Here is a 26,932-nt window from a genome sequence, read left to right as displayed (position 1 = left end):
AATTTTTCAATATTCACTTTTTTTTTTTAGTTATCGGCGGACACAACATCTTTGTTTTGTATGTGGTGCTGAGGATTGAACCCGGGCCGCAAGCATGCCAGGCGAGCGCGCCACCGCTTGAGCCACATCCCCAGGCCCACTTTTCATTTTTTTTATTTTGACACAGGATCTCACTAAGTTGTCCAGGCTAGCTGAGACAACTAGAGATTCTTCTGCCTCAGCCTCCCAAGTTGTTGGGATTACAGTTTGCTCCATCATATCATGCCCATCTATAAAATTTTTATTCTAATTAGTCAATTCTCATTACATCTTTTAAATAGTTTAATATCTTCCTCTTATTAACAAAATGCAAATTATACACTAGCTGTAAGTCTGTTTTTAGTATAGTTATATTTCTCTTTCATTAATTATCCCAAATAAAAATATATGGAGTTATTTCTGAATCATTTCCTTTAATTTATATATAAGAGCTGGGCATCAGAGACCAGAAGATGTTAGCCAGGCACAGTGGCACACACCTGTGATCCCAGTGGCTGGGGAGTCTGAGGCAGGAGGATTTTAAGTTCAAAGCCAGCTTCAGCAATTTAGCAAGTACCTAAGCAACTCAAAGACAGCCTGTCTCTAAATAAAACATAAAAAAGGGCAGTGGTTAAGTGACCCTGGGTTCAATCCCTCATACCAAAAAAAAAAGAGGGAGAGAGAGACCAGAAGATGCAAACACACTAAAAAGGAATAACACCTTTCATTGTGTTCCTTGATTCATAAATATCCATAAATTACTTTAATAATATCTTTTAGTATGCATTCCATAATTTATTTCTCAATAATTTTGTACCACCCAAAATATGTATTAACTGTTTAAATGAACTTAAATATATAAGACACTTTTTCATACAAAGCAAGGTAGATATGGATGGTTGGTTTGACAATGGAAATTAGCTTTGTTAACCAAGAGATACTGTTCATAAAACTAATAAGCTAAACTTTCATTCAGACAAAATCTATTTAAACACATAATAAAAGTTTATCCAAAATTTGCACTGACAAAGATATACTGAAATTAATGTTTTCATTTTCTCAATTACTTCTTGGAATATCAAGTTAAACAAAGTATCTACTACAAGGGAAAAGATGAAAGCCACATATGATAATCTTAATAAAGCCTGATCTTGGTTTCTGTATTGCTGCAATAATGGGAATCGAACCCAGAACCTTGAACATACTAGGAAAGAGCTTTACCACTGAACTATACCCCCAGACCCTACCTTTCTGATATACTTCCTATATGCTAAGAATTATTAGAGACCTGGTAATGATGGCTTCCACTGTTTGCCTATCTTGAAACTGAAGAACTTAACAGAACTGTCCGTCCACTGATGGACGTTTCATGATAAATCACTAAGTGATTTTTGGCATATAACTTGAAACATTATCTATCATAAAACTTCCATTAGAATTAATTTATTTATATAAACATTTATTTCTCAGCACTTAACCGTACAAAATCTAAAAACAGGAACAGATCTGGGCCAAATTCTATTTAATTCTATAAATAATATAAAACTCCAGATACAAGAACTGTTGGAGAAAGAGAAAAATACATTCATTCATTTCATTAAAGAATGGATTTGCTATATACAAAGTGAAATTTAATAAAAATTTTAATATGCTATTATAAACAGCTGTGTACACAAAGATATTTTTAATACTAAGAAACTTATGATAACAAGAAAACATTTTAAAGTTCAATTTATTTTTTATTTTTTATTTTTTTTAGAGAGAGAGAATTTTTTTTTTAATATTTATTTTCTAGTTTTTGGTGGACACAACATCTTTGTTTGTTATGTGGTGCTGAGGATCGAACCCGGGCCGCACGCATGCCAGGCAAGCACGCTACCGCTTGAGCCACATCCCCAGCCAAAGTTCAATTTATTTACACATCATTGTGGCAAAGAAGTTTGAGAGATTATCAATAAATGATTTTAACCACAATAATAAACAACATTAGGATAAAACTCAAGAACAGAGTGACATACAAGTTCAAAGAAAAAAATAATTAAAATTTTGAACCTTTAAGGAACATTATTTTTATATTTTTAAATTAATAATGACATATTAAATTAGATAAATTTAAAAGTGTAATATATCTCACTGAGCCAGGTGCCATGGCAAACACCTATAATCCCAGTAGCTTGGAAAAATAAGGCAGGAGGATTGTGAATTCAAAGCTAGCTAGCCTCAGCAATTTAGTGAGGCCCTAAGCAACTCAGTGAGACCCTGTCTCTATGTAAAACACAAAACAGGGCTGGAGATGTGGCTCAGTGGTCAAATGCCCCTTGGTTTGGTCAAATGCATGTTGTAATATTTCAATGAGGTGTGTGTGTATGTGTTTTTCCATCTTTTTTTTTTTTTTTTTTTTTTTTTTTTTTTGGTACCAGGGATTGAATCCAGGGGCTCTCAATCCCTGAGCTGGTATCCCCAGCCCTTTTTTGAATTTGATAGGGTCTCACTAAGTTGCTGAAGCTGGCTTTGAACTTGAGATGCTCCTGCCTCAGACTCCAGAGCCACTGGGATTACAGGCATGCACCACCGCCACCGGCAGAAATTCCATATTTCTGGTTGCTATTTAAGACTTTTGTTAAATAATATCACTATTTAGACTTCTGCTAAATTACTATAGTTATTAATCTATGTATGTAGAAAGGCGTAAACAACTTTTCAAAACTGTTTTAGGAAATAGAAGGAAAAACTTGAGGATAATTGTTCTCAAAAGTTATAAGTAAGGCAGCCAGATAAATGAAGACTGTTAACAGGGTAGCAAAAACATGACAATTTAACAATCTCTCTCTAAAGACTGACCACCTCAAGGAAATGCATTTTTTTTTCTAAATATTCCCAATTAGTTCTGAGAAATTATAAATTAACATATTTCTGCTTTCTGTCAAATACAAACCTCAGAATTCAGATGTAGCCAGACACCATGTTTCTAAAATTATAAAAGATGTCTTACTAGGGTTAAAAAATAATTTATATTTTATGCAATAGATGGATGATATTAATAACAATACAGCACTTTCTCTTTTTTCAAGAGATGCAACTAGTAATTGAATGGGAATAAGAGTTCAGCACAAGGAAACAAGTTGGAAATCACCAATCTTAACTCAAGTGAAATTTCACTTTAATAAATGAAATTAAGATTCAAAGTCTTAAGTCAAAACCTATCTTCAAAGTTAGAGTTCAAAAACTACTAAATCTGGGCTGGGGATGTGGCTCAAGCAGTAGCACACTCGCCTGGCATGCATGGGGCGCTGGGTTCAATCCTCAGCACCACATAAAAATAAAATAAAGATGTTGTGTTCACCAAACACTAAAAAAATAAATAAATAAAAACAAAAAACAAAAAAACTACTAAATCTTCAAAACATTAAATTCTAATTCTTTAAGAGTCAATATTTTCCTAAGACCCTCAGTAATTCTCTAATTTGCTCCCCCAAGAGTCTATCACCGCCATGTCTGAACTACGTAGTTTTTACTTCTCGTGTCAATGACACATCATCTTGAAAATACATTCACATCTTCCCACTGGCTTTGCCAGCAATTATTGACTAATTAAGAAAGGGGGGGGCGCTGGGGTTGTGGCTCAGCAGTACAGCGCTCACCTAGCACGTGCGAGACTCTGGGTTCAATCCTCAGCACCATATAAAAATTTTAAAAATAAAGGTATTGTGTCCAACTACAACTAAAAAAATATTTAAAAAAAAAGAAGTGATGTGTGGGGGCTGGGCCTGGGGCTCAATGGTAGATGGTCTGCCTGGCATGCATAAAGCCCTGGGTTTTAGTCCTAGCACCACGAATATATAAGATATACAACACAACAGTTGTCTTCTGCTTTGTGTAGGTACCTGCAAATAAATAAGCAAACAAACAAAAAAAAGAAGTGATGTGCGCTGGGGTTGTGGCTAAGCAGCAGAGTGCTAGCCTAGCATGCATGAGGCACTGGGTTCGATTCTCGGCACCACATTAAAATAAAATAAAAAAGGTTACTGTGTCCACTTACAAATATTTAAAAACAAATTTAAAACAAATATTTTTTTTAAAAAAAGTACTAGTAGTAGTAGTAGTAGTAGTGGTGGTGGTGGTATATCTACTGCCTGGGCATACTCCTTTTATGTGAAATGGTGGGCTTAAATTATGTACTTGATATATGTAAATTAAATATATTTATATGAATTGCTGCACTGCCAATTTAACATAGTGTAAAAGGCTAGAAACATTAAATATTTTTTACAGTCTTACTGAGGCACACAAAAATAAATTACACATACTGAAAGTGTAGAATTTAAAAAGTTATAACATGCATACAAATTTAACTTCTGAAAATCCCAATCTCTCATCCTCTTCTTTAGCCAAAAAGTTGAAATAGAATTTTTGTTATCCGAGCAAAGTACTTACTTTCATGTAATTCACAATCTTGGCAAGAACACCAAACTTATATCCAGAGCTTCCTGAGAGAGCTTTCAAGTTAAATGATCCATTGCTATGATCTGGAAATAAAATTCAAAAACAATCATAATATTTTCATATTATATGTTATTATAACTTTTAAGCAGCCAAGATGATTTTCAATATGGTAAAATATTTATTTTTTCTTCTAATAAATCTATGCTATAAAAATATGATGAAAAAATTTCTTTGCATATATATTAAACTATCAATTTTCTCACTAAGTATAGAAACAAAGTATAAATAACTTAAAAGAATTAAAACACTGCATGGGGGATGGTAGTTGGGGTGAGGTAGTGGTGTTAGGGATTGAACCCAGGGCCTCACGCAAGCTAGCCAAGTGTTCCACCACTAGGCTCAAAATACAGTTCTTTTGTAAGTATCTTTACCTCACTCTTACCTCAAATTTGATCAACCCCCACCAATAATTAGATATTTCAAATCTCAATCTAATCCACATGGTGTTTCTAACAGATAAAATGAGTAGATTCCCTGCCCCTCACCTCTCATAAAGGTTCCTCAAAGAGAGAATTTACTTTAGACCACCTATCATTTTGCTGCATACTTATAGGCAGAAACCCTAATGCCATCATTGCATCACAAATGCATTTCAATAGTCACAGGAATGGTAAAATATATATTTTTATACTATATATTAAAATATATAATGTATATAGAATACATAAATATGGATATATTAATCATTAATACTAGAAAAACATTTCAAAAGAACACCTTCTATTACAAGGCATCACATCAGACATTATAAAGTTTCCATATGGCTGGTCCACAAAAAGAGAGGTTAAATACAAGAGAAGGAACCAATCCCTGGCATCAGCTTGGTAATAATTTAATAAAAAATTGCATCAGAACAACCACAAGTCAAATGTAACCTTTGTCAGAGATTCACAAGAGAAGCTTCTAAATGGCAACAAAATACTCATTTGAGGTTACTTAGTGAAAAGTGTTTACTGATATGCTTTTTAGAGACTAAAATGAAACTTCATATGCAATTTTCCCTTAGAATAACTGCCATGATTTTGACAAATAATTGACCCACTGAAGTCTACTGTGTATCCAAAAATAACAATAATTTTAAGAATGCCTGGGGGCTTGGTTTATAGCTCAGGGGTAGAGTGTTTGCCTAGCATGTAAGAGGCACTGGGTTCAATCCTCAGCACCACATATAAATAAATAAAGGTATTATGTCCATCTAAAATAAAAAATAAAAGAATGCCTTACAATTACGCTTTCACAGTCACTATTTCAATTAGGAAATATTATACTGATTTGTTTTCCCACGGTGTTCAGAACACATTTTGTAATAATAATAGTAACTGAGATTTACTGAACACTTATTACATGTCAAACACCTTCCTAAGTGATTTGCCCATTTAATCACTCCGAAAAATTCTATTTAAGAAGTGTTATTGTCCTCTTTTAAACATAAGAAAATTGAGGGTGTATAGAGTCAAATCCAGTTGTAAACCCTGTGATATTGCCTTATGTAAGACTTAACTGGCCTTTACACAAATTATTCTGTATTAAACTGTCTATTCTGCCAAAACACAGAAACTAATAAATGCACATTTCATGTCTCAGGTTTTCACTTGGTAAAAATACTATAAAGCTTTATCCTTACTATACTGTATAAACAACTAACTGGGAAGACTACAAAAAAGGAAATGACAATATATTAAGGACAAACACCATTTTTAAAAGGGATAATTATGAACCACATACAGTTTTGTTTACCACAGGGTCTCTAGCTTTTAATGCCAACCATAGTCAATGCTCAATAACTATTTCTTGAATGAAAATATGAATGTAATAAGGTATTTCCATGTCCCCCTTTTTAGCCCCCAAAACTAATGTACTGATTTATCTATGATTTTAAAAAACAATTCTGTGTAACAAGGATTTACCCAGTCTGTTGCAGTTTTAACAACCACTCCCTTAGTTAAAAATCTTGACTGTTAATATAGATCAAACTCTAAATACGTCATAATTTAAAACGTTCTATCTCTGAACAGCCAACTGGAGATGACTTTGTCATTTAAATTTCAGTAGGCAAGCCTGTAATTCCAGTAATTTGGGAGGCTGAGGCAAGATAGCAAATTTGAGTCCAGTCTTAGCAACTCATCAAGACCTTATCTCAGAAAATAAAAAGGGCTTGTCACTCCACTTTTACCACTCTACCATTGAGCCCTAACCCCAGCCCCCAGGCTGGGTACAGAGGTACATACCTATAATCCCAGTGGCTCAGCTCTAGAGGCTGAAACAGGAGGATCACCAATTCAAAGCCAGCCTCAGCAACTTAGAAACTCAATGAGACCCAGGCTCATATTAAATATTTTTTAAAAAGGGCTGGGGATGGGTTGGGGCTGTGGCTCACCGGTAGCGCACTTGCCTAGCATGTGTGAGGCACTGGGTTTGATGCTCAACACCACATATAAATAAAAAGGTCTATCAACAACTTAAATTTAAAAAGGGGGAGGGGGGCTGGGGATGTGGCTCAGTGGTTAAGCACCCCTGGGTTCAATCCCTGGTACCAAAAAGGGCGGGGGGGGGGGGGGGCCGGGGGTGCTGGGCATGTAGCTCAGTGGTAAAGCACTCTTGAGTTCAACCCCAGAGCCAAAAATAAATTATTTCATAGACTGAGGCTGGAAATGAAACTTGGTGGTGAGGCACTTACCTAGCATGCATGAAGCCCTGGGTTCAATCACCAGCATCTCAAAAAATAATAATAAAAATAAAAATAGCTCTGCATGAAATCCCAGCAGCTCCAGAGGCTGGGGCTGGAGGATAGAGTGTTCAAAGCCAGCCCCAGTAATTTAGCAAATCCCTAAGCAACCCAGCAAGACCTATCTCTAAATAAAATATTTAAAAGGGCTGGGGATGTGACTCAATGGTTAAGCACCACTGGGTTAAACCCCCAGACCCAAGAAATAAATAAATAATTTCACAGACTGCTTTTTAAATATAAGTAAAATATCTACCTAAACTAACCCTCTTACAACTTAAAAGAGCTAAAAAATGTACTATTTCCCTGTGAATTTCTCCTAAGTCCAAACACAAAGAAATAGTCCCTTAGAGGGCTGGGATTGTGGCTCAGTGGCAGAGCGCTTGTCTAGCATGTGTGAGGCACTGGGTTCAATTCTTAATACTACATATAAATAAATAAAATAAAGGTCCATTGACAACTAAAAAATAAAAAAGAAAGAATCCCTTAGGGCAAGATTTATGTATAGAACAAATATTGAGAAAAACATAAATTTTCATTTAACACTTCTTGGAGGAAATATCAAGCTTGTTAAACTGGACCCTTGTTTCCTACGTTACTTTATCTTCAAGTCTTAGAGCCGAAATAGTCACCAAAGGACATTCAATTTTGTAAACACTAAGGAATCACCAATTCCTATAAAGAAATTAAGCTTAAGCATAAAAAATAAAGGAGAAGCAGTGACAGTTGATATAGCAGACAGCTCTATTCGCCTTTATGAATGATTCACTCTTCAGGGTGTCAGGTCTTCATGCAAATGAACGTAGAGGAAATTGTCAGCTGCATTGTGTTCAACCAATAGAAGCACAGCTCCATCTTGGCTGTGCTGTAGACTGCATTACAAACAGACGATACCATCGCTTCCATCGCTTCGACAGCATCCTTTCAGACAAGAGGTAGGTTTATATGATCTTTTTTTTTAGTACTCCATGTCCTTATGATGGTAAATATTTCACCATGAAAATCAATCAGAAAGCCTTGTTCCTTATAAAGACCCAAAAAAGAACAATGTTTTCATTCCACTGCTTGGTAGAATTTTATTATAATGCGAAGACTGCCTTGTGCTATTTGATAAGCACCTTTACTATCCTGTGCCTTAATGGAAAATTCATTACATTTTGTACAAACCTGATCTGTATCCAGGCCTTCGGTAAACCAAAAGCATTTGATGTTAACTGGCTGGTTACTTGCTAATTTGTTTTTCTCAGAGCAATTTCATTTCAGCAGGTCAGTCTATCTTAACAAAGGATTTTTCTTAAAGAAAAATCTAGATTAAAAGCAAACCCTGGATTAAAGCTTTCTGATTACATGTGCAAATTATTCCAGCAGTTACTCATGAGAAAGTTTACTATATTTTAACAAACATGAGAAAATAGTTCAAAATTATTTTATAAAAATATAGATGCATAAAATGCTAAATTATCACAACTGTGATTTTTATACAAAATATTCAGACCTTAAAAGATATCATTATATAAACTGTGTTTTACTGTAACCAAAGAGGATATACAGAGCTTCAGATTTTCCTAACATTTTAATTATGTCCTCAAAGTGAAATTTATTTCACTGTATTATACAAATCATATTATTAAACAGAATCTTTTTTTAGATAGCCTTTTATTTTTTACAAGCTACATAACAAAATTTATCACAGCATTTAAATATAATGTTGAAGTTATTCTTAAACTGATCCTCAGAATAAACAAGAAGTAAATCTTCTTGATAAACTACACTTTAAAATAAAAATACCTCCTAAGAAGAACTAGTTAAGGAAGAAGGGTAATTCTAGATAATAATAATATTTTCATGGCTCAGAGTAATTGTTCATGTTTACTAAAAATTTTATTAACTACTAATCAATTATCTGATTTTATAGTATTCAAACATGAAAATATCATTATTTAATAGATGCTTTAGATACATGCTCAATATATTATACATACTGACCTAAAGATCCAACTTTTGCCTTTATCTTGCTGCTAAATTCATTTAATCTTTGGTGGGGTTTTTTGTTTGTTTCACAATTTCTATTCCTTCTATTTCAAAGCACTCAACTAACAGGAGCAGGATATACCTTACTAGGTTCTGAGGTTGTTAGAGCTCCCCAGGTTCAACACTATTGGGTTAATTACCTAGAAACCATACTGCTTCCAATACAAAATATGGCAGCCAAAAAAAGGTTTCCGTTAATGTACTTTGTGAAATAAAACTGTTAACTTAAAACTTATATTCAGGTAAATTATAAATAGAACCCTGACCACCCCACATTATTCAAACACTCTCAACAGCCTATATTTTATTTGTAATATATCCATAGTTAGTGCAGATGGATGCTCATTAGTGTTTCACTAAATGGACTTAGCAGCATGACTGATCTCGGAGAGCTCTAAAGCTTAAATTGAATGAGTTGCTCTGTATTTAAACTGATCATATTTTATCATAAGTTATCTTATTTTTAACTGATCATATTTCAAAGTGATATGCTTACAAGCACCAGAGAAGTCAAGGGGTTTTTGCCATTAAAAAGGGATAAAGCATAATTTTATTCTTATCTGGCAATCCAAGGTTCCAGAACAATTCTAAGTCCTACCCCATATATATTCCACCGGGGTCTTTTGAAATAAGAAGAAAAGCAGGTAAAGGGAGTATATCAAAAAATAACATAAAACAAAATAAAACTAAAAATGTAACTATAAAAAAATGTTATTTGAGGGCTGGGGCTGGGGCTCAATAGTAGTGCACTTGCCTGGCATCTGTGAGGCATGGCGTTCAATTCTCAGCATTGCATATAAATAAATTAAATAAAATAGCGGTTTTTCAACAAGTTTAAATAAAAAATTTTAAACTTGTTATTTGATTTAAAACTCCCTGATTTCTATAATGCAATTTTAAAGGGGCAGAATCAAAAAAACAAAAATTATAACAGATTATTTTAACATATTTTGGCCATTTTCTCTTGCTTTTTATAAGGCATCTTTAAGCATTTAACTGATATAAATTAAATGTTTCAAAAATGTAGTCTCAGAATAGAAGAAAATCCTAATGGTATACTTATTTTTGCATGTCTAATTCATCAAAGTAAGACTTAGTATTTACCTTAAATTTAACACAAAAAAATTATCAGTGCTCCTCTACACTTTAAAAGAATATACACATTAAATTTAAAGTAGACTGGCCGGGCACTGTGAAGCATGCTTGCAGCATGCCTGTAATCCCACCAGCTCAGGAGACTAAAAGTCAGGAGGATCGAGAGTTCCAAGCCAGCCTCAGCAAGGTGCCAACCAACCTTGCAATAATGATATTTTCACATGTGAATACTATAAAATCAGATAATTGATTATAGTTAATAAAATTTTATGTGAATACTATAAAATCAGATAATTGATTATAGTTAATAAAATTTTTAGTTCAGCAAGGTGCCACCCAACCTTGCAATAATGATATTTTCACATGTGAATACTATAAAATCAGATAATTGATTATAGTTAATAAAATTTTTAGTAGACATAACAACCCTGTCTCTAAATAAAATACAAAATAGGGCTGGGGATGTGGCTCAGTGGTTGAGTGCCCTTGAGTTCAGTCTCTGGTACCCCAAAAAAAATTAAAGTGGAAAATAACTCCATACCATAAAGTTTACTTTGTTTCAGATGTAACCACAAGCTAACTAAAGCAAGAATATATTGAGATATTCATCAATTATCAATACACTCAAGTCGCAAATTGTCATAATTTACATCATAAGCCTGACATATAATTCTTTCCTAAACTGCTTAGACATTTCCCACAAAGCATACAAGTGTCTATGGATGTGGCATACATTGCTATTCCACAGTCATTACTGCAAGCAAAATCATCATATGAATTTTATGTGTGAATAAAGTACACAGTCTAATCAAAATGACAGTGTTTATCAATTTTAATTTTTAAAGTGATACAAAAAACTCAAGAGCTATATTGAATAGATACATAACATATAGACAAGGAATAAAACTTTATTTCAAAGGCAAAGAACAGTAATCGTCTTTCTTTCAAAATAGATCATGCTTTTGTTTAAACAAGTAATAAATACTAATGGTTCAAAAATCAAAATATAACAAAGTAAAAATTGTGCATATTCCTCTGCCCCTCTTTCCTCTCCACTCATTCCCACAATCACTGTCATTGGCTTCTAAATCCTTGCAAAATTTTTGTGCAGATATAGCTAAGAATACATATTACGGGGCTGGGATTGTGGCTCAGCAGCAGAGCACTCACCGCGATCCTCAGCACCACATAAAAATAAATAAATAAAATAAGGGTACTGTTTCCAACTACAACTAATATGTATATATATATATATAATATATATATATATATATATAATATATATATAATATATATATAAATATAAAAAATATATATATTATTTTCCCTTTTTCATATGCACAGTACTGCACCTCATTCATTTAACGCAACATATTCCAAAACCCTTTCCATATCATTACACAGTGATTCAAATGAAAGGAAATCCTACATTATTTACCCAGAAGAGTTCATAGATGGGTACAAGTTAACCTCAAATAATTTAATTTAGTTTTGTCTCTGCCTGCCTGCCTACTTTCCTGCCTGCTCCTTTTCCTTCCCCTCCTCTCCTGCTCTTTTTATTTACTTTTTAGAGGAAAGAGAGCCTTAAAAAAAATTAAATAGTTGTACTCAAAAATAAAGAGAATAGGGCTGGGGCTGTAGCTCAGTGGCAGAGTGCTTACCTAGCATGTGTGAGGCACTGGGTTCAATCCTTAGCATCACATACAAATAAAATAAAGGCATCTATTCATCTATAACTATAAAAAAATTTTTTTAAATAAAAATCAATCAATAAATAAAGAGAATATGAGATTCCTTAAATCGACTTTCTAATCTTTCTAAAATTTCATTTTGAAATGGCAGCTTACATTATTAAAACTTCTCCCCAGTTTTAAAGTCAAAACTAAAAAAAAAGTTGTCTTATAGTAAATTAAAATACAACATAATAACTTCCAAATAATTTTAGCCAGGTCCAAGTTATAGGTTTATGTAGTGAATTTCCAGAGGAAAAAAATGAAAACTTTTTCTACATTATAGAAGTAGAATTGTGGATAAGGCTTTTAATTTTTATTTAAAATTGCTACAATGATATTTGAAATCAACAGAGAAACAACATTTTTAAATAAGTTCATTAATAATAGATTAATCTAATTTGAGAAGCATTATATAGAAATTACTCTTCTCAAGTCTCTTTTCTCTCCCTATTACTGTTCCTTCTGCAGCTGCTTCTAATGCCAGATTTAGAAGAAAATCTTTTAGAACAGATTCCCAGATTTCAAAAAGAGATAAGGTTGGGTATTTACTCAGTGGTAGTGAGCTTGCCTTCCATGTTCAAGGCTCTGGGTTCAACTCCAGAACCAGAGGTGGGGGGGATGGAAATCTCAGTAAGAGATCAACGTAAATAGCCTTTCAGAAAGTCTAAGTATTATTTCCATAAATGTTGGAGATCGTACAGGCCTCAGGTTAGAACAGGTAAAACCATCAGCTAGATCCTTAGGTGCTTCTTCCTACTCTTTTTCCACTCATACAAGCTGGCACTTCCCTCTAGTTCCCCAAGGTCCTACTCTTCCTCTCCTTCTCTATTACCTGAGTTCTTCAAAAAAGATATGAAACGTTTACACTGAAGTAAAGCTTCACTGTAACAATGTATGGTACCCCTCACAAAAATATGTGCATTTTTGCAATGTTGAAAATCTTATGGGAGCTCCAAATGCCTTAAAAAAAAATTCTTGTTGGTGCATTATAATTATACATAATAGTGGGATTCATTGTGACATGAACATAACTTGGTCAATTAAAAGTCAGACATTTTTAAGATGTGTGTACACGTGCCCAAGCACCCTCACATGCCTTTACTGTATTAAGACCTAACTTTTGTCTCCACATGAGTAAGTTTCTATGAGTTACTTCAATAATTATGTGCATAGTGATTAGAATCAAAGGCAGCAACAACCAACAAATGGCCTATTATCAAGACATCCACATTACGTAATACCAAGGTGCACATGACGGTCACCCCAAGGAAAACTGTGAATGGTGCTTCCCAAAGTTATGCAAGGAAGCAGACCTGCTTTCCCATAAGAATGTGTTCTGAAGAGAAAATTGAAAGGATAAGTAGATAATTTTGAAAGGCTGGGTGTGCAGACATTGAAAATACGTATGGTATTACGTATAATGTAATGGGAAGTACTATACCTAAGTTCCTAACAATGTATTTTGGGGGGTTTATTTTTTCAGTTGTAGATAAAAAAAAAAAAAAGAAAAGGTATTGTGTTTAAAGTGGCACTGAGGATCAAACCCAATGCTTCACTCATGCTAGGTAAGCACTCTACTACTTAGCTACAAACACAGGCCCCTGACAATGTTTTTTGTTTTTGTTTTTAGTACCAGGGATTGAACCAGGGGTGCTTAACCATACTCCGGAGTCCTATTTACTTTTTATTTTGAGACAGGGTCTCTTTAAGTTGCTTAGGCTGGATTTGAACTTGTAATCCTCCTTCCTCAGCCTCCGGAGTCACTGGTATTACAGATGTGTGCCACCATGCCCAGACAATGTATTTTTGCATGTTCCTGAACTATGAAACACAATTAATTCAATTACTACCCATTAAGTCTGTCATCCCTCACTTCAAGATGAAGGATCACCAAACACCAAAACTGAAGAAATTCTTAAATTTAAAAAAAAAAAACATGTATTTAAGCCTTTAACTCTACCCTAAATCATTAATTTAATCTTCAAAATACAGGAAGGAAAAAAGGAAAGAAGCATGTTCAATCAAAGAAGCAAAGCAATTTTCCAAGAAAATTTGATTTAGGATAGAAAACAAAAACTTTAGAAAATATTATTCTCTCAATCCAAAGATTTAAAATTATATGTATTAAGAAAACAAATTTAGGGGTTGGGGTTGTGGCTCGGCGGTAGAGCGCTCACCTAGCACATGCGAGGCCCTGGGTTCGATCCTCAGCACCACATAAAAATAAATAAATAAAACAAAGGTATTATGTCCAACTTCAACTAAAAAAATAAATATTAAAAAAACAAACTTAAACAATTATATTGCTATGGAGCTTGGATGCAAAAATAATATGGAACTTTTTTATTTAAAAGCAGAGTCTTCATCTTTTAGAGATAAACACTGAAATATTTCTAGATTAAATGTCTGGAATTTACCTTAAAATAATCCATGTGATAGAAGCAAGTGGGTAGAGGTATAGAGAAATCAAGAGTTGATAAACGTATGTTTTATAAGCACATGGGGATTTGTTATATTCAAACTTCTGTACTACCTTGAAGTTTTCCCCATGTGAAACATGCAAACAAGATGCCTCCAGAAGTATTTGGTACACGATGACTAATAAACATTTGTTGTAAAGATGAATGAAAGCTTGCTTGCAAGTATATAGTGAAAAAGCATACCAAGTGATGGCAATCAATTGAATTAAGGAAACAGAACCATTTTTCCTTATTTCCAAAATTGTCTTAGTACAATCTGTTAAATTGGGTTAAAAATGTATCTTTAAGAGACCAAGAAAATAGCTTCTCATTAGTTCCAAACTATCAAATTTTTAATCTTTGAATTTCTATTTAAGATCTAACAAGTAGTGGTCAACAAGACCAAAACAATGCAAGAACACTGAAATTTAACTCACTGGTTTACTTTGTGAAATGGAATAGTAATTTAACAGCAGATACCTTATCAAGGGCTGAATTTGTATTTTTTAATATAGTGTTCATGGATCATTTAGATATACAAAACAGTTAATACTATCATCTATATATCAAACAATATCAAGATTGAGTTCTCTTCACAGGAAACCTAGTCTAAAATTTTATTTTATCCTCATTCTGAAAACTGCCATTATTTGGTTTTTTCTTTCTCTACTATTTTTCATTTGGTTCCTCTTTCCTGATTCAAAACATCTGTCATTAAAGTTTAAAGAAGTAAAAACAGAAGACAGAAATACACTGACCCAAGGTAAGAATAATACATACAGGCAATGACAAAGCTTTTCCAGAGGCAGTCTGAAGAACACAACCTAAAACTCCAAAACTTTTAATCAATAATTGCTCATTGATAAGTTATTTATTCAAACTTTAAACACAGTCAACTGCCTTGTTCCCTCGTATTAGCACTTAATTTCTATAAATGAATGTTAAACACAAATATTTATTTAACCAATGATATACAAAAGTGTGGTTTAAATATTTGGCATAAAGCACTCAAAAATACAATTCAGTAATTAAATCTTTTAGATACTAAGGAAGACTCGTGTTGCCTATATAAATTTACTAAGAAATCTTAGAACTGAGATTTGAATGGACAAATCTGTAGTTTGGTTACATATATTCATTTTCTACCTTTTTATAGATTCAAAAGAGCAATACAAGAAGTGGAATCTCTAAGAATGGCTTCCAGTCACTGGAACGAAACCACCACCTCTGTTTATCAGTATCTTGGTTTTCAAGTTCAAAAAATTTACCCTTTCCATGATAACTGGAACACTGCCTGCTTTGTCATTCTGCTTTTATTTATATTTACTGTAGTATCTTTAGTGGTGCTGGCTTTCCTTTATGAAGTGCTTGACTGCTGCTGCTGTGTAAAAAACAAAACTGTGAAAGACTTGAAAAGTGAACCTAACCCTCTTAGAAGCATGATGGACAACATCAGAAAACGAGATACAGAAGTGGTCTAGCGCCTACAGAAGGTGAACAAAACCTTTAAAAGCAGCTTTAGCCTCTCCTGAGATTAAAGAAAATTTCCCTGAGGCCAACTTTTACTATAAAACTGACTCTGACTTTGGGTAAAAGATTCCTAGAAGTGGAAAACAAGTGAAATATGTACTTTTTGTCTATGTAGTACTCTCATTAAATATAAAGTAAAACTTCATAAATGTGAATTTACCCATCTATTTAATGTGACACATCGAAAAATGAATAAATTATTTCTAGAATAAAAAAATTTCTGGAGTTCAACACTAAGCAACAAAAGTTAAACTGGAAAACAAAGCAAGGCTAATGATGCTAAAATAATCTATATCTAAACCATTCATGTAAACTAAAAAATAGTATTTGGGTAACAAATATGCTATTTCAGATGTGTTTCTACATTCAAAATAAAATTATTCCACTTATATATAAAGTCTTGGTTATTAAAAAGCAATATTTTCTCATTTATTGAAGACAACATATTTTCTAATAACTTGAGTTCTTTGTAGTAAAAATTCTCAAAATAATCAGAAGGGCCTCAAGTATACCTGCATAAAAGTCTCAAAAAACTGACTTCTTGTTCAATAAGAAATAAATGTTCTAGAAAAGCCCAGCCAATTTTCAAACTAAAACTTAATATTATACTCATTAAATTACACTGAAGTTTGTTCTTTCTTTTTACCTCTCATATTCACACTCTCGAGGACTAATATACTTAATGCAAAAAAGACTACAAAAAAAGTGAAAATAAGACTATTATTAGAGTCAAAAGATTATTATTAAAACCACCCAACACCTATTAAGAAACACAGCAATTTCATTTCTTGAAATTTCAAGGGCAGTATAGATAATATATTTTATGATCTTAATACTGTTTTGCTAACAACACATGCTCTTAACCTTAGCTGCCCTTAGGCCAGAAATGACACTCCTGGACATTTATCCTGAGAAATTAGTTTGAAAGATAAAGGATCACCAGGCACAGTGGCACACGCTTGTAATTACAGCATCTGAAAAGGCTGAGGAAAGAGAAATGCATGTTCAAGATCAGTCTCAGCAAGTTAACAAGACCCTCTTAATGAGATCCTGTCTCAAATTTTAAAAGTAAAATAAAAAGGGCAAGGGATGTAGCTCAGTGGTAAAACGCCCCTGAGAAAAAGGTTTGTACTAGCACTATTCAGAATAACAAAAATTTGGAAGCAAATAAGCCTTTAACTAAATATAGCACATCAACTTAATAGATTATTAAAAAGTCATTGAATACTATGATAACAGAAAAAATATTTGGTATATAAAGTGAAAACTAAGGGCTGGGGATGTGGCTCAAGCGGTAGCGCGCTCGCCTGGCATGCGTGCAGCCTGGGTTCGATCCTCAGCACCACATACAACGATGCTGTGTCCGCCGAAAACTGAAAAATAAATATTAAAATTCCCTCTCTCTCTCTCTTAAAAATAAAATGTTAAAAAAAAAGTGAAAACTAAATTCAGAATATAAAACTTTCAATACAATTATGGGTGCTATTTTAAGTTTATACTCATATAAGAAGGTTTGAAAAGAAATGTGGAAAAATGAGGATAATATTTTAAAAGTAATGTGAGGGTTGTGGCTCAGTGGTGGTAGAGCATTTGCCTAGCACATGAGAGGGTTCAATTATCAGAACCACATAAAATAAATAAAGGTATTGTGTCCATCTACAACTAAAAACAAAAAAATAATGTGAGAGCCAGGCATAGCAGCACACACCTATAATCCCAGCAGTTCAGGAGGCTGAGGCAGAAAGAGCACAAGCTCAAAGCCAGCCTCAGCAATTTATCAAGGCCCTAAATTAGTAAGACCATGTCTCAAAAAAAAAAAAAAAAAAGGGGCTGGGGATGTGGCTCAGTGAGTAAGCACCATGCGTTCAATACCTGGTATCAGAGAGAGAGAGAGAGAACATCACCATTGATCCTAGAGAAATCAAAAGGATTTTAAGAGAGCACTTTGAAAAACTCCAGACAATGTAGATAATAAAATGGATAGACTCCTAAAAAGATACAAAGTACCAAAATTAATTCAAGAAGTAATAGAACATCTGAATAGACTAAAATATAAGAAGAAGCCATCCTACAGAGCTAAACACAAAGGAAAGCTCAGGCCCAAATGGTCACACTAGAGAATTCACCCAGATCTTTAAAGAAATAATAATAAACCTTCACAAACTCTTCCAAAAATTAATAGAAGAGGAACACTGCTCAAATCATTATTGAAGACCAGAATTACCCTGATGGGCAGCACAAGAAAATAAAAGTACTGACCATATTCCTCATGAATAGAAATGCCAAAATCCTGGACAAAATACCAGCAAATTGAACACTGCAACAATAAAAACGATTATACAACGTGACCAAGTTGGATTTATTCCAGGAATGCAAGGCTGATTTGACAAATGAAAACCAATTGATATATTAATAGAATAAAAGAACACAATCATCTCATTTGATATAGAAAAAGCATGTGACAACATCCAAAACCCATTTACAAACAGACACTCTCAACAAACTAGAAATAGCAGGGAACTTCTTCAACCAAATAAAGGCTATCTACAAAAACTTGCAATAATACCATATATAATAGCAAAGAGATTAGAAAAATGGCAAAGACAATCAACTGTCACTACCTGTAGTCAACACCATATCAGACAGGCAAGGAAAAGAAATAAAAGACATCATATTGGAAGAGAAAACACAAAACTGGTTTTATTCCTAGATGGCATAATATTGATGTAGACTATCCTAAGGAATTCACATAAAAACCTACTAGAAACAAAAAATAAGTTCAACAATGTTACAGCATACAAAATCAATGTATAAAATGTACTGCATTTCTACATACTGGTAATGAACAATCAAAAATATCAAATTAAGAAAATAATTCCAGGGCTGGGGTTGTAGCTCAGTGATAGAGTGCTCGTCACACATGTGGAAGGCCCTGGATTCGATCCTCAGCACCATATAAAAATAAAACAGAGGTATTATGTCCATCTACAATTAAAAAAAAATTTAAAAAAAAAAAGAAAGAAAACAATTCCACTCATAATACATCAAAAAGAATAAAATATTTACAAAAAGTGTAAAATACTTGAGAATAAATTTAACAAAATAAGTGTGAAATTGACTTATACATTAAAAACTCAAAACATTATTGAAATAAATTTAAAATGTAAATAAATAGAAAGATATGGAAGTTAACTAACTGGAAGACCTAATGTTTTTAAGGTAGAAATTATCCTTCAAACTGATTTATATATTGAATCTAATAGAGATTATTAGCAACCTAGCAAGACCCAAAGTCCCAGCTGGTTTTTTACAGATGTTGATTAACAAACTGATCTCCTAAAATTATGCAAAAGATTCAGAAAAAAAAAAAAAAAAAAGAACAAAGCTGAAGGACTAATACTTTCTCTGTTTTATTTTTCGCTAGTACTAGGGATTGAATCCAGGGCCTTGTGCTTAGTAGGCAAGTATTCTACCACTGAGCTACATAATAGTCCAAGGATTTACACTTTTTTTTTTTTTTTTTTTTTGGTAGTGTTGGGAATTGTACCCAGGGCCTTATGCATGCAAGGCAAGCACTCTACCAACTGAGATATATCCCCAGTCTAGATTTACACTGTTTTGTGGGGCGGTGGGCAAGTATTGAACTCAAGGGCACTTGACCACTGAGCCACATCCCCAGCCCTATTTTTGTATTTTTATTTTTATTTCACTAGTTGCTTAGCATCTTGCTTTTGCTGAGGCTGGCTTAGAACTTGAGATTCTCCTGTCTCATCCTCCCAAGCTGCTGGGATTACAGGCGTGCACCACAGTGCTGGCCGGATTTACACTTCTTAATCTTAAAACTTAAACCACAACACTACCAAGAAAGTGTGGTCCTGGCATAAAAATAGACAAATAAGTCAATGAAATCAAACTGAGACTCCAGAAATAAAATGCCTCGTCAATAGTCAACTGATACACAACATGAGGGCCAATGCAATTCAAATGAGGTTAAAAATAGTCTGTTCAGGGCCAGGGATTGTGGCTCAGTGGTAGAGTATTTGCTGAGCATGAGTGAGCTCAATCCAACACCACATAAAAATTAAAAAAAAAAAAAAAATGTTCAAGAAATGGCACTGGGACAGTGAAATATAATTTTAGCTCTTATAATAGGTCTATAAGTTTGAGTTAATTTTTGTGTATGGTTTAATAGAAAGAGCCTAAACTCACTTTGAATTCACCAAATCTACCTTGAAATTTAGGTGCTTATGTTAAACCATACACAAAAGTAACTCAAACATACTACAGACCTAAGTCAAAAAGCTAAATCTATAAAACTCTTAAAAGGAAATATAGAATCAGGGAGAGCTTTCTTAGAAATGACACAAAAAACATAAATGAGAAAAAAATTGCTAAGTTGGGTTTCATCAAAATTAAAAACTTTTAGGCAGGCCTGGTGGCACATACCTATAATTCCAGCTACTTGGGAGACTGAGGCAAGATGATCATACCTTTAAGACCTGCCTGGGCAACCTAGCAAGATCCTATCTAGAAAGAAAATTTGAAAAGGGTTGGGGATGAGATGGGGTTGTGGCTAGGCACAGTTGTCTAGCATGTGTGAGGCACTAGGTTTGATTCTTAGTGCCACATATAAATAAATAAAATAAAAAGTCCACCAACAACTTTTAAAAAAAATTAAGGCTAGGGATGAGCTCTTCAGAAGAGCATTCATGGGTTCAATTCCTGGTAACACAAAAAAAAATTTCTGCTAATTAACTGGGCACAGTGGTGCACACCTGTAATCCCAGCAACTGGGGAGGCTAAGGCAGAGTATCACAAGTTCAAAGCCAGCTTCAGCAAAAGGCGAGGTGCAAAGCAACTCAGTGAGACTCTTGTCTCTTAATAAAATACAAAATAGGGGTCTGGGGTTGTGGCTCAGTGGTAAAGTGCTCACCTAGCATGCATGAGGTACTGGGTTTGATCCTCAGCACCATATAAATGTAAAATAAAGATATTGTGTCCACCTAAAACTAAAAAATAAATATTAAAAAAGAAATACAAAATAGGGCTGGGGACGTGGCTTAGTGGTCAAGTGCCCCTGAGTTGAATCCCTGGTAATGAAAAAAAAAAAAAAAAAATGAATGGTTCCAAAGCAACAGAAAGACAAATAGCCGACTTTTTTAAATGGGCAAAAAAAAAATACAAATAGATAGTTCACCAAGGAAATTACACATCTGGTCATGTTCATACTACTAGTCATTAGGGAAATACATATTAAAATGATAATGATACCTCTTCACACCCACTAGGAATAGCTATGATCAAAAAGAAAAGGAATCACAAATGTTGATACAGATGAGAAAAAACTAGAATCCTCTTACTTTTGGTGAGATTATATAATGGTACAACCTTTTCCATCATTTTATAAAAAGTTAAATATAGTCAGGCACCTTGGCGCAGGCCTGTAATCCCAGCTACTCAGCAAGCTAAGGCAAGGAGGATCACAAGTTCAAGGTCAGTCTGAATATTTTACAGAAACCCTGTCTTAAAATAAAAATAAAGTGGATGTAGCTCAATGGTCAGCCCCAGATTCAATCCCAGTGGGGAGGGGATCAAACATAAATTTACCACATGATCCAGAAATTCCACTCCTATTTCTCTATTCAAGAGAAATAAAAACATGTCTATATAAAGACTTATACATAATGTTCGTAGCAGTGCTATTCAAGAGAGTCAAAAACTTCTTCAGCCATAAAGTGGAATAAAATACTGATATAATCCTACAACACAGATGAAACACAAAAATATACTAAATAAAAGAAGCCACAAATAAAAGCCCACATTACACAATTCCATTTATAGAAGTGTCCAGAAAGGTCATAGAGAGACAGACAAAAAGTAGGTTATTGGTTATCTGGGACTAGGGTAGGAATAGTGTTGCAAATGGGCACACTGGACCTTTTGGCAATGATAGAAATGTTCTAAAATTGGAAAGGAATATATTTGAATTGTACACTTAAAATGAATGAACTATATGGAATGCAAACTAAACTTTAATGAAGTTGTTCTTTTAAAGTAATAATCTAAATATTAAACACACAACACAATTAACATATTAAGGGCTTAAATTCTCTTATCATCCCATCCCTTATATTTCACCAAATGTCTAAAAATCAATATTAATGTTGAACTTGCCATTACTACATGGTTTTCTAAAAAATAAAAATCAAACAATCCTACATGATTTTTACTAACCAGAATTTTGTTTAGAGCCTGATGATCCTCCATGTTCTATCTTTGCTTTCTTTTTCTTCGATGATGATGATGATGATGACTCAGAAGACACTGAACGCTTTTCTACTACAGGAGTGGAAAGAGCTCGTTTTTTGAACAGCTCCCTTTCTCTCAATAGGCTTGGATCCATAATGCTAAAAAGATAAAAATAAATTGTCTGTAGTACAGATTCAAATCACTCAAACCTGTGTGCCAAATCCTAAAATGTCAACAAGATATTTCCCAAATAAAATGATCTGCTATATCAGTACTTCGTCACTTATTTATTCACCCAAAAAAAGCGCTTAATATGTACTGGGCAAGTAGTAAGTGGTAGAGAAAGAAAAACCAGAATTATTCTCTAAAGTTCTCTAGAACTGTGCTGTCCAATATGGTGTTCTTCTGTCTGTTTGTTTGTTTGTTTTGGGTACTGAAGATTGAACCCAGGAGTGTTTAACCACTGACTAACATCCCCAACCCTTTTTTATATTTTATTTAGAGACAGGGTCTCTCTCAGTTGCTAAGTGCCTCGCTAAGTTGCTGAGGCTGGCTTTGAACTCCCGATTCTCCTGCCTCAGCCTCCCAAGCTGCTGAGATTATAAGTGCACCACGGAGTCTGGCCAATATGGTGCCCTTTAAGCATATGAAGTGTGGCAAGAATTGAGATGTACTGAAAATGGAGAATACATACCAGATATCAAACACTTAATACCAAAAAAATACTGTTATTACTAATGAAGATATTTTACATTAATTGCATGTTGTATTTATAATATTTTGGACATGCTGGGTTAAATATTTAAATTAATTTCACGAGGCTGGGGTTGGAGCTCAATGGTAGAGCGCTTGCCTGGCACATGTGAGGCACTGGGTTTGATCCTCAACACCACATAAAAATAAATAAAGGTATTACATTGATCTACAACTAAAAAACTATTTTTTAAAAAAATTAATTGCATCAATTTTTACATTTTAAAAAACATAACTACTAGGAAAGTTTAAATTACAAGTGTGGGTCACACTTGTAAGCTTATATTTCTATTAGACAACATTGCTCTAAAAACAACATCAGGACCACTGGACATAAAGTAGGAGATAAATTTAGGTTTGTTGCAAAAAAAAAAAAAATCAGAACTGCTTATAAATGAAATGGAATACTTTTAAAACTGTTAATTCTTGATCATTAACTAAAAATAGTATTTGCTAGAAATGTCTAGAGAAATTTTCTGATTAGGAGAGGTGGAACTAAATGATCTCTTCTTCCCCTGCCCCAATGCTAAAACTCTGCTATACAACAAACAGAGCTACAAGTCAACCAACAAGATTCTAAAAAATAATCCTGTGCAGGGTCTAGGAAGAGCTCAATCTAACTAAGTGTTTAGACTAAGTGTTTAAGTGTTTAGACTGGTGTTAAGTTGGAGGGGAAAAAAAAAACTCTCATACAAGTAAGTGCTTCTTGATTTGGGGTTACCATGGCAATGGTAATAAAACTGAAAACATAAGCTAAAAGTGCATTTTGTACACCTTACCTCCAGAATACCCAGCTTAGCAACACAGTCCACCATAGAGTATCAGTTGTTTGCCCCCGTAATTCATGGCTGGCTGGGAGATGCAAGTTAAATGCTACTGCCCAGCATCATGACAGAATATAGTACTACATGTTGCTGACCTAGGAAAAGTTTAAAATTCAAAGTGTGTTTTTTCCTGAATGTATATCACTTTTATACTATCATAATAAAGTCAAAAAATCATAGGTGGTTTTCCCTGTACTTTGCAAGTCTTTAAGCACAGGATACCTCAAAAAATACTTGTTAAATGAATACTGAATAGAAAAGACATCCTTCACTTGTGCTACCCTCATAATTATTGGTTCCACAAGCCTTTAGCAAAGGCTTTACTAAGAAAACTGCCGTTTGTGTGGCACTGTGCTTTAAACTTTGAAAAGTTCTGGAAAATAAATCCTTGTCTTTAGGCAGCTTAGATGAGAATGTGAAAGCACTGAACACCTTGTTCAAAGGACAATGAATAAATAAAATGTAAGTCAGGGTGCTAAAAATTAAAATATAAATACTGATAAAGAATAATCAGGGGCTAGAGATGTGACTCAAGCGGTAACGCGCTCGCCTGGCATGCACGGAGCGCTGGGTTCGATCCTCAGCACCACATAAAATAAAATTAAAAAAAAAAAAAAAAAAGATGTTGTGTCCATTGAAAACTGAAAAATAAATTTAAAAAAAATAATAATAATCACCGTGAGGGTTGGGGCTGTGGCTCAGTGGTAGAGCATGCGTATAGCACATGCCAGGCCCTGGATTTGATCCTCAGCACCACATAAAAATAAATAAAATAAAGGTATTGTGTTCAACTACAACAAATATTAAAAATAATAATAATAATAATAATCACTGTGAATTTCAGTTAAGTGAGAAGTGAAGAGTCACTGGACCATGAATGAGAGTTCTGCCTTCTTTCAGCTTCAATTCCTAACAGCCATATGGCTAAAGAATCCACAAGACCTCTAATTTAATTTCATCATAAGTAAAACAAGGACACTAATGCATATATATATATATATATATATATATACATATATATATATATATATATACATATATATCACATTTATATATATATCTGTAAAAATAAAGTGACAAAATATGTATGAATTTTTTTCAATAATAAAGCCATAGAAATCTTATTCCCATTTTGAATCTCTAAGAAATAAAAAAATGATTGGTACCAGAGTAAGGAAGATGGGAAAGCCTTGGAACTTGGAAAAGTGTGAGGTCAAGAATTAAAGAAAAGAAATTTGCAAGTGAGAAGATGGAAGAAAAAAGCAGATTGTAAACACACAGGAAACATTTGTTTATTTCACCTTATGAAGACAGATCATTAATACAGGATTTTACCAACAACTTTTAAGACAGATTAAGTAAAGCTATACGGTTCATAAAAACCTGAATATTTACAATGTTGGTCCTCACAATTGTATGAGAGAATAGTTATTAGTGTTACTACTATTTCAATGTGTGAAATCTGAAAGGAAAAGGCACAGTTAAGGTCACACAGCTGGAAGGACAAGGGTATTCTTTCTGACTTTTAAAGTCAAGTACTCCTTAACACCAGACCTAGAATGAATCCTTAGTAAAGGTCTCTAAAACAAAGCAACCTATGGGGTATCATGTTCAAGGGCACCTACAACAATGTGTCTTTCACTGTAGCACGCTCCACCTAATTTTTCTTTTTTCAAAATTTGTATTGAGTTTTAAATCTCAGTACTGGCACATGTCGCAAACAGGACACATCTCCATGTCCATTTAAAAAAAAAAAAAACAAGCAAACAAATAAAAAACCACCACAACGCAAAGAAGCTGGCGGGGCTCCACGGCCCACGTTCTTCCCTCCAACAGACCTCTCAGCCTTTTTACTTTTCCTGCTTTTCTCCTCTCCCGGCCTCAGCCTCAGAGGTGCCACTGGCGCCTAAGCAACTACTATGAATAGCTGGGAGCTAAGAGGGTGCTTACCTCCTAAGTGACAGAAATGTGGAAGTGGATGAAAAAGGGACCGCAACGTTCTGCTTTGGAAAACGTCTTCAGAATTTGTAGAAAACTACTATAATTAAAGTTGGGAATCATTACAAACCATTAGAAAAAAAAAGGCAGCTGAAAAAAACAATCCGTGTGCCAGTCCCTAAATCACAGCCCTTAGTGGGGCACCATATTACACACACGTTTCGCTCGGCTACTTCTAATGGAAACTTAGGGGTATAGGAGGAGGCACAATCAGCTCACCGACTGTGAATTTTCCCTTTATCCAACCCAAAAGTTTGCTCAATGAACCTCCGGCCTAAAAGACAATGCTAGCAGGGAACTGTTGGCATGTTTGAAATGTTTCGCGTAGAGAACTGCAGCCCAGGCTCCCGAAGGTTTGAGGACACGCTCATCAGCTTGGGTAGAGGAGGCGCGCCTCAAGACCGAAGAACAGCGATCCCCGGCTCGGCACCCCTCACTTGGCGGCCACAGCCCCTACCTGAGCGAGGAAGATCGCCCCACGCGACCCGCCGCTACAGCCTCCCTGCGCCTCCGCCTCCGCCAGCCGCCCACGCCGGCACGGCTGCCCCTTCCCGCTCCTCTTCAGCGCCCCCGCCTGCCCGCACGCACGCCCGGCGCTGACCCACCAGGTCGGGGTCTCGCCTCTGGCGGCGGCGGCGGCGGCGGCTGCGGCGGCGGCGACTCGGCCCAGGGCTCCGCCCGCCACTTCCTGATCGGGCGGCTAGGCGCTCAGTCCCGGCAGCCACCGCGGTGCCTTCGCCGCCTATCATGCGCATGCGTCGTCGCGTGCCCCACCTGGGGCCCCAAGGAAGGAGAACAGGCCCACTCGGGCGTCCTCGTTTCCTTGACAACCAGGGGGCGTTTGGAGGCGGGGCCTAGGATTGGACCTACGTAAGAGGCGGGCAGCCTGTGCTACAAAGGATGGAAGACACCTTTCTACACGGAAACTCAAAGCTTAGGAGCTTTTCCACCAGCGGGCTCTGGAAACCAACCCAACTGAAGATACGACCTTTCAACATTAGTTTTGTGACTTTA

At 34.8% G+C, this 26,932-nt stretch overlaps 2 protein-coding genes across 2 annotated transcripts in view; one reads left to right on the top strand and one right to left on the bottom strand.

Moving 5' to 3' along the window:
• Positions 1-26,638, bottom strand: part of Gtf2e2 (general transcription factor IIE subunit 2) — an 82,556-nt gene extending 55,918 nt beyond the window's left edge. The window contains exons 1-3 of the mRNA XM_076853904.2: positions 26,376-26,638; positions 22,329-22,501; positions 4,453-4,544 (exon numbers count right to left, since the gene is read on the bottom strand). Coding sequence (XP_076710019.1) covers positions 4,453-4,544; positions 22,329-22,497 — 261 coding nt within the window. The 5' untranslated portion in view covers positions 22,498-22,501; positions 26,376-26,638. The remainder of the gene's footprint in view (positions 1-4,452; positions 4,545-22,328; positions 22,502-26,375) is intronic.
• Smim18 (small integral membrane protein 18) lies at positions 15,758-16,045 on the top strand. The gene has a single exon (XM_076852522.1). The coding sequence runs from the start codon at positions 15,758-15,760 to the stop codon at positions 16,043-16,045; it is 288 nt and encodes a 95-aa protein (XP_076708637.1).
• Positions 26,639-26,932: the final 294 nt, after the last annotated feature.

The sequence above is a fragment of the Callospermophilus lateralis genome, chromosome 4 (assembly GCF_048772815.1).
Source record: "Callospermophilus lateralis isolate mCalLat2 chromosome 4, mCalLat2.hap1, whole genome shotgun sequence".
In the NCBI taxonomy this organism is placed as follows: domain Eukaryota; kingdom Metazoa; phylum Chordata; class Mammalia; order Rodentia; family Sciuridae; genus Callospermophilus; species Callospermophilus lateralis.
This window is presented reverse-complemented; position numbering and strand designations above follow the sequence as displayed.

Bases quoted from the DNA above. Each gene is read 5' to 3' on its own strand.
- Smim18 (XM_076852522.1), top strand. From the start codon at position 15,758: ATGGCTTCCAGTCACTGGAACGAAACCACCACCTCTGTTTATCAGTAT.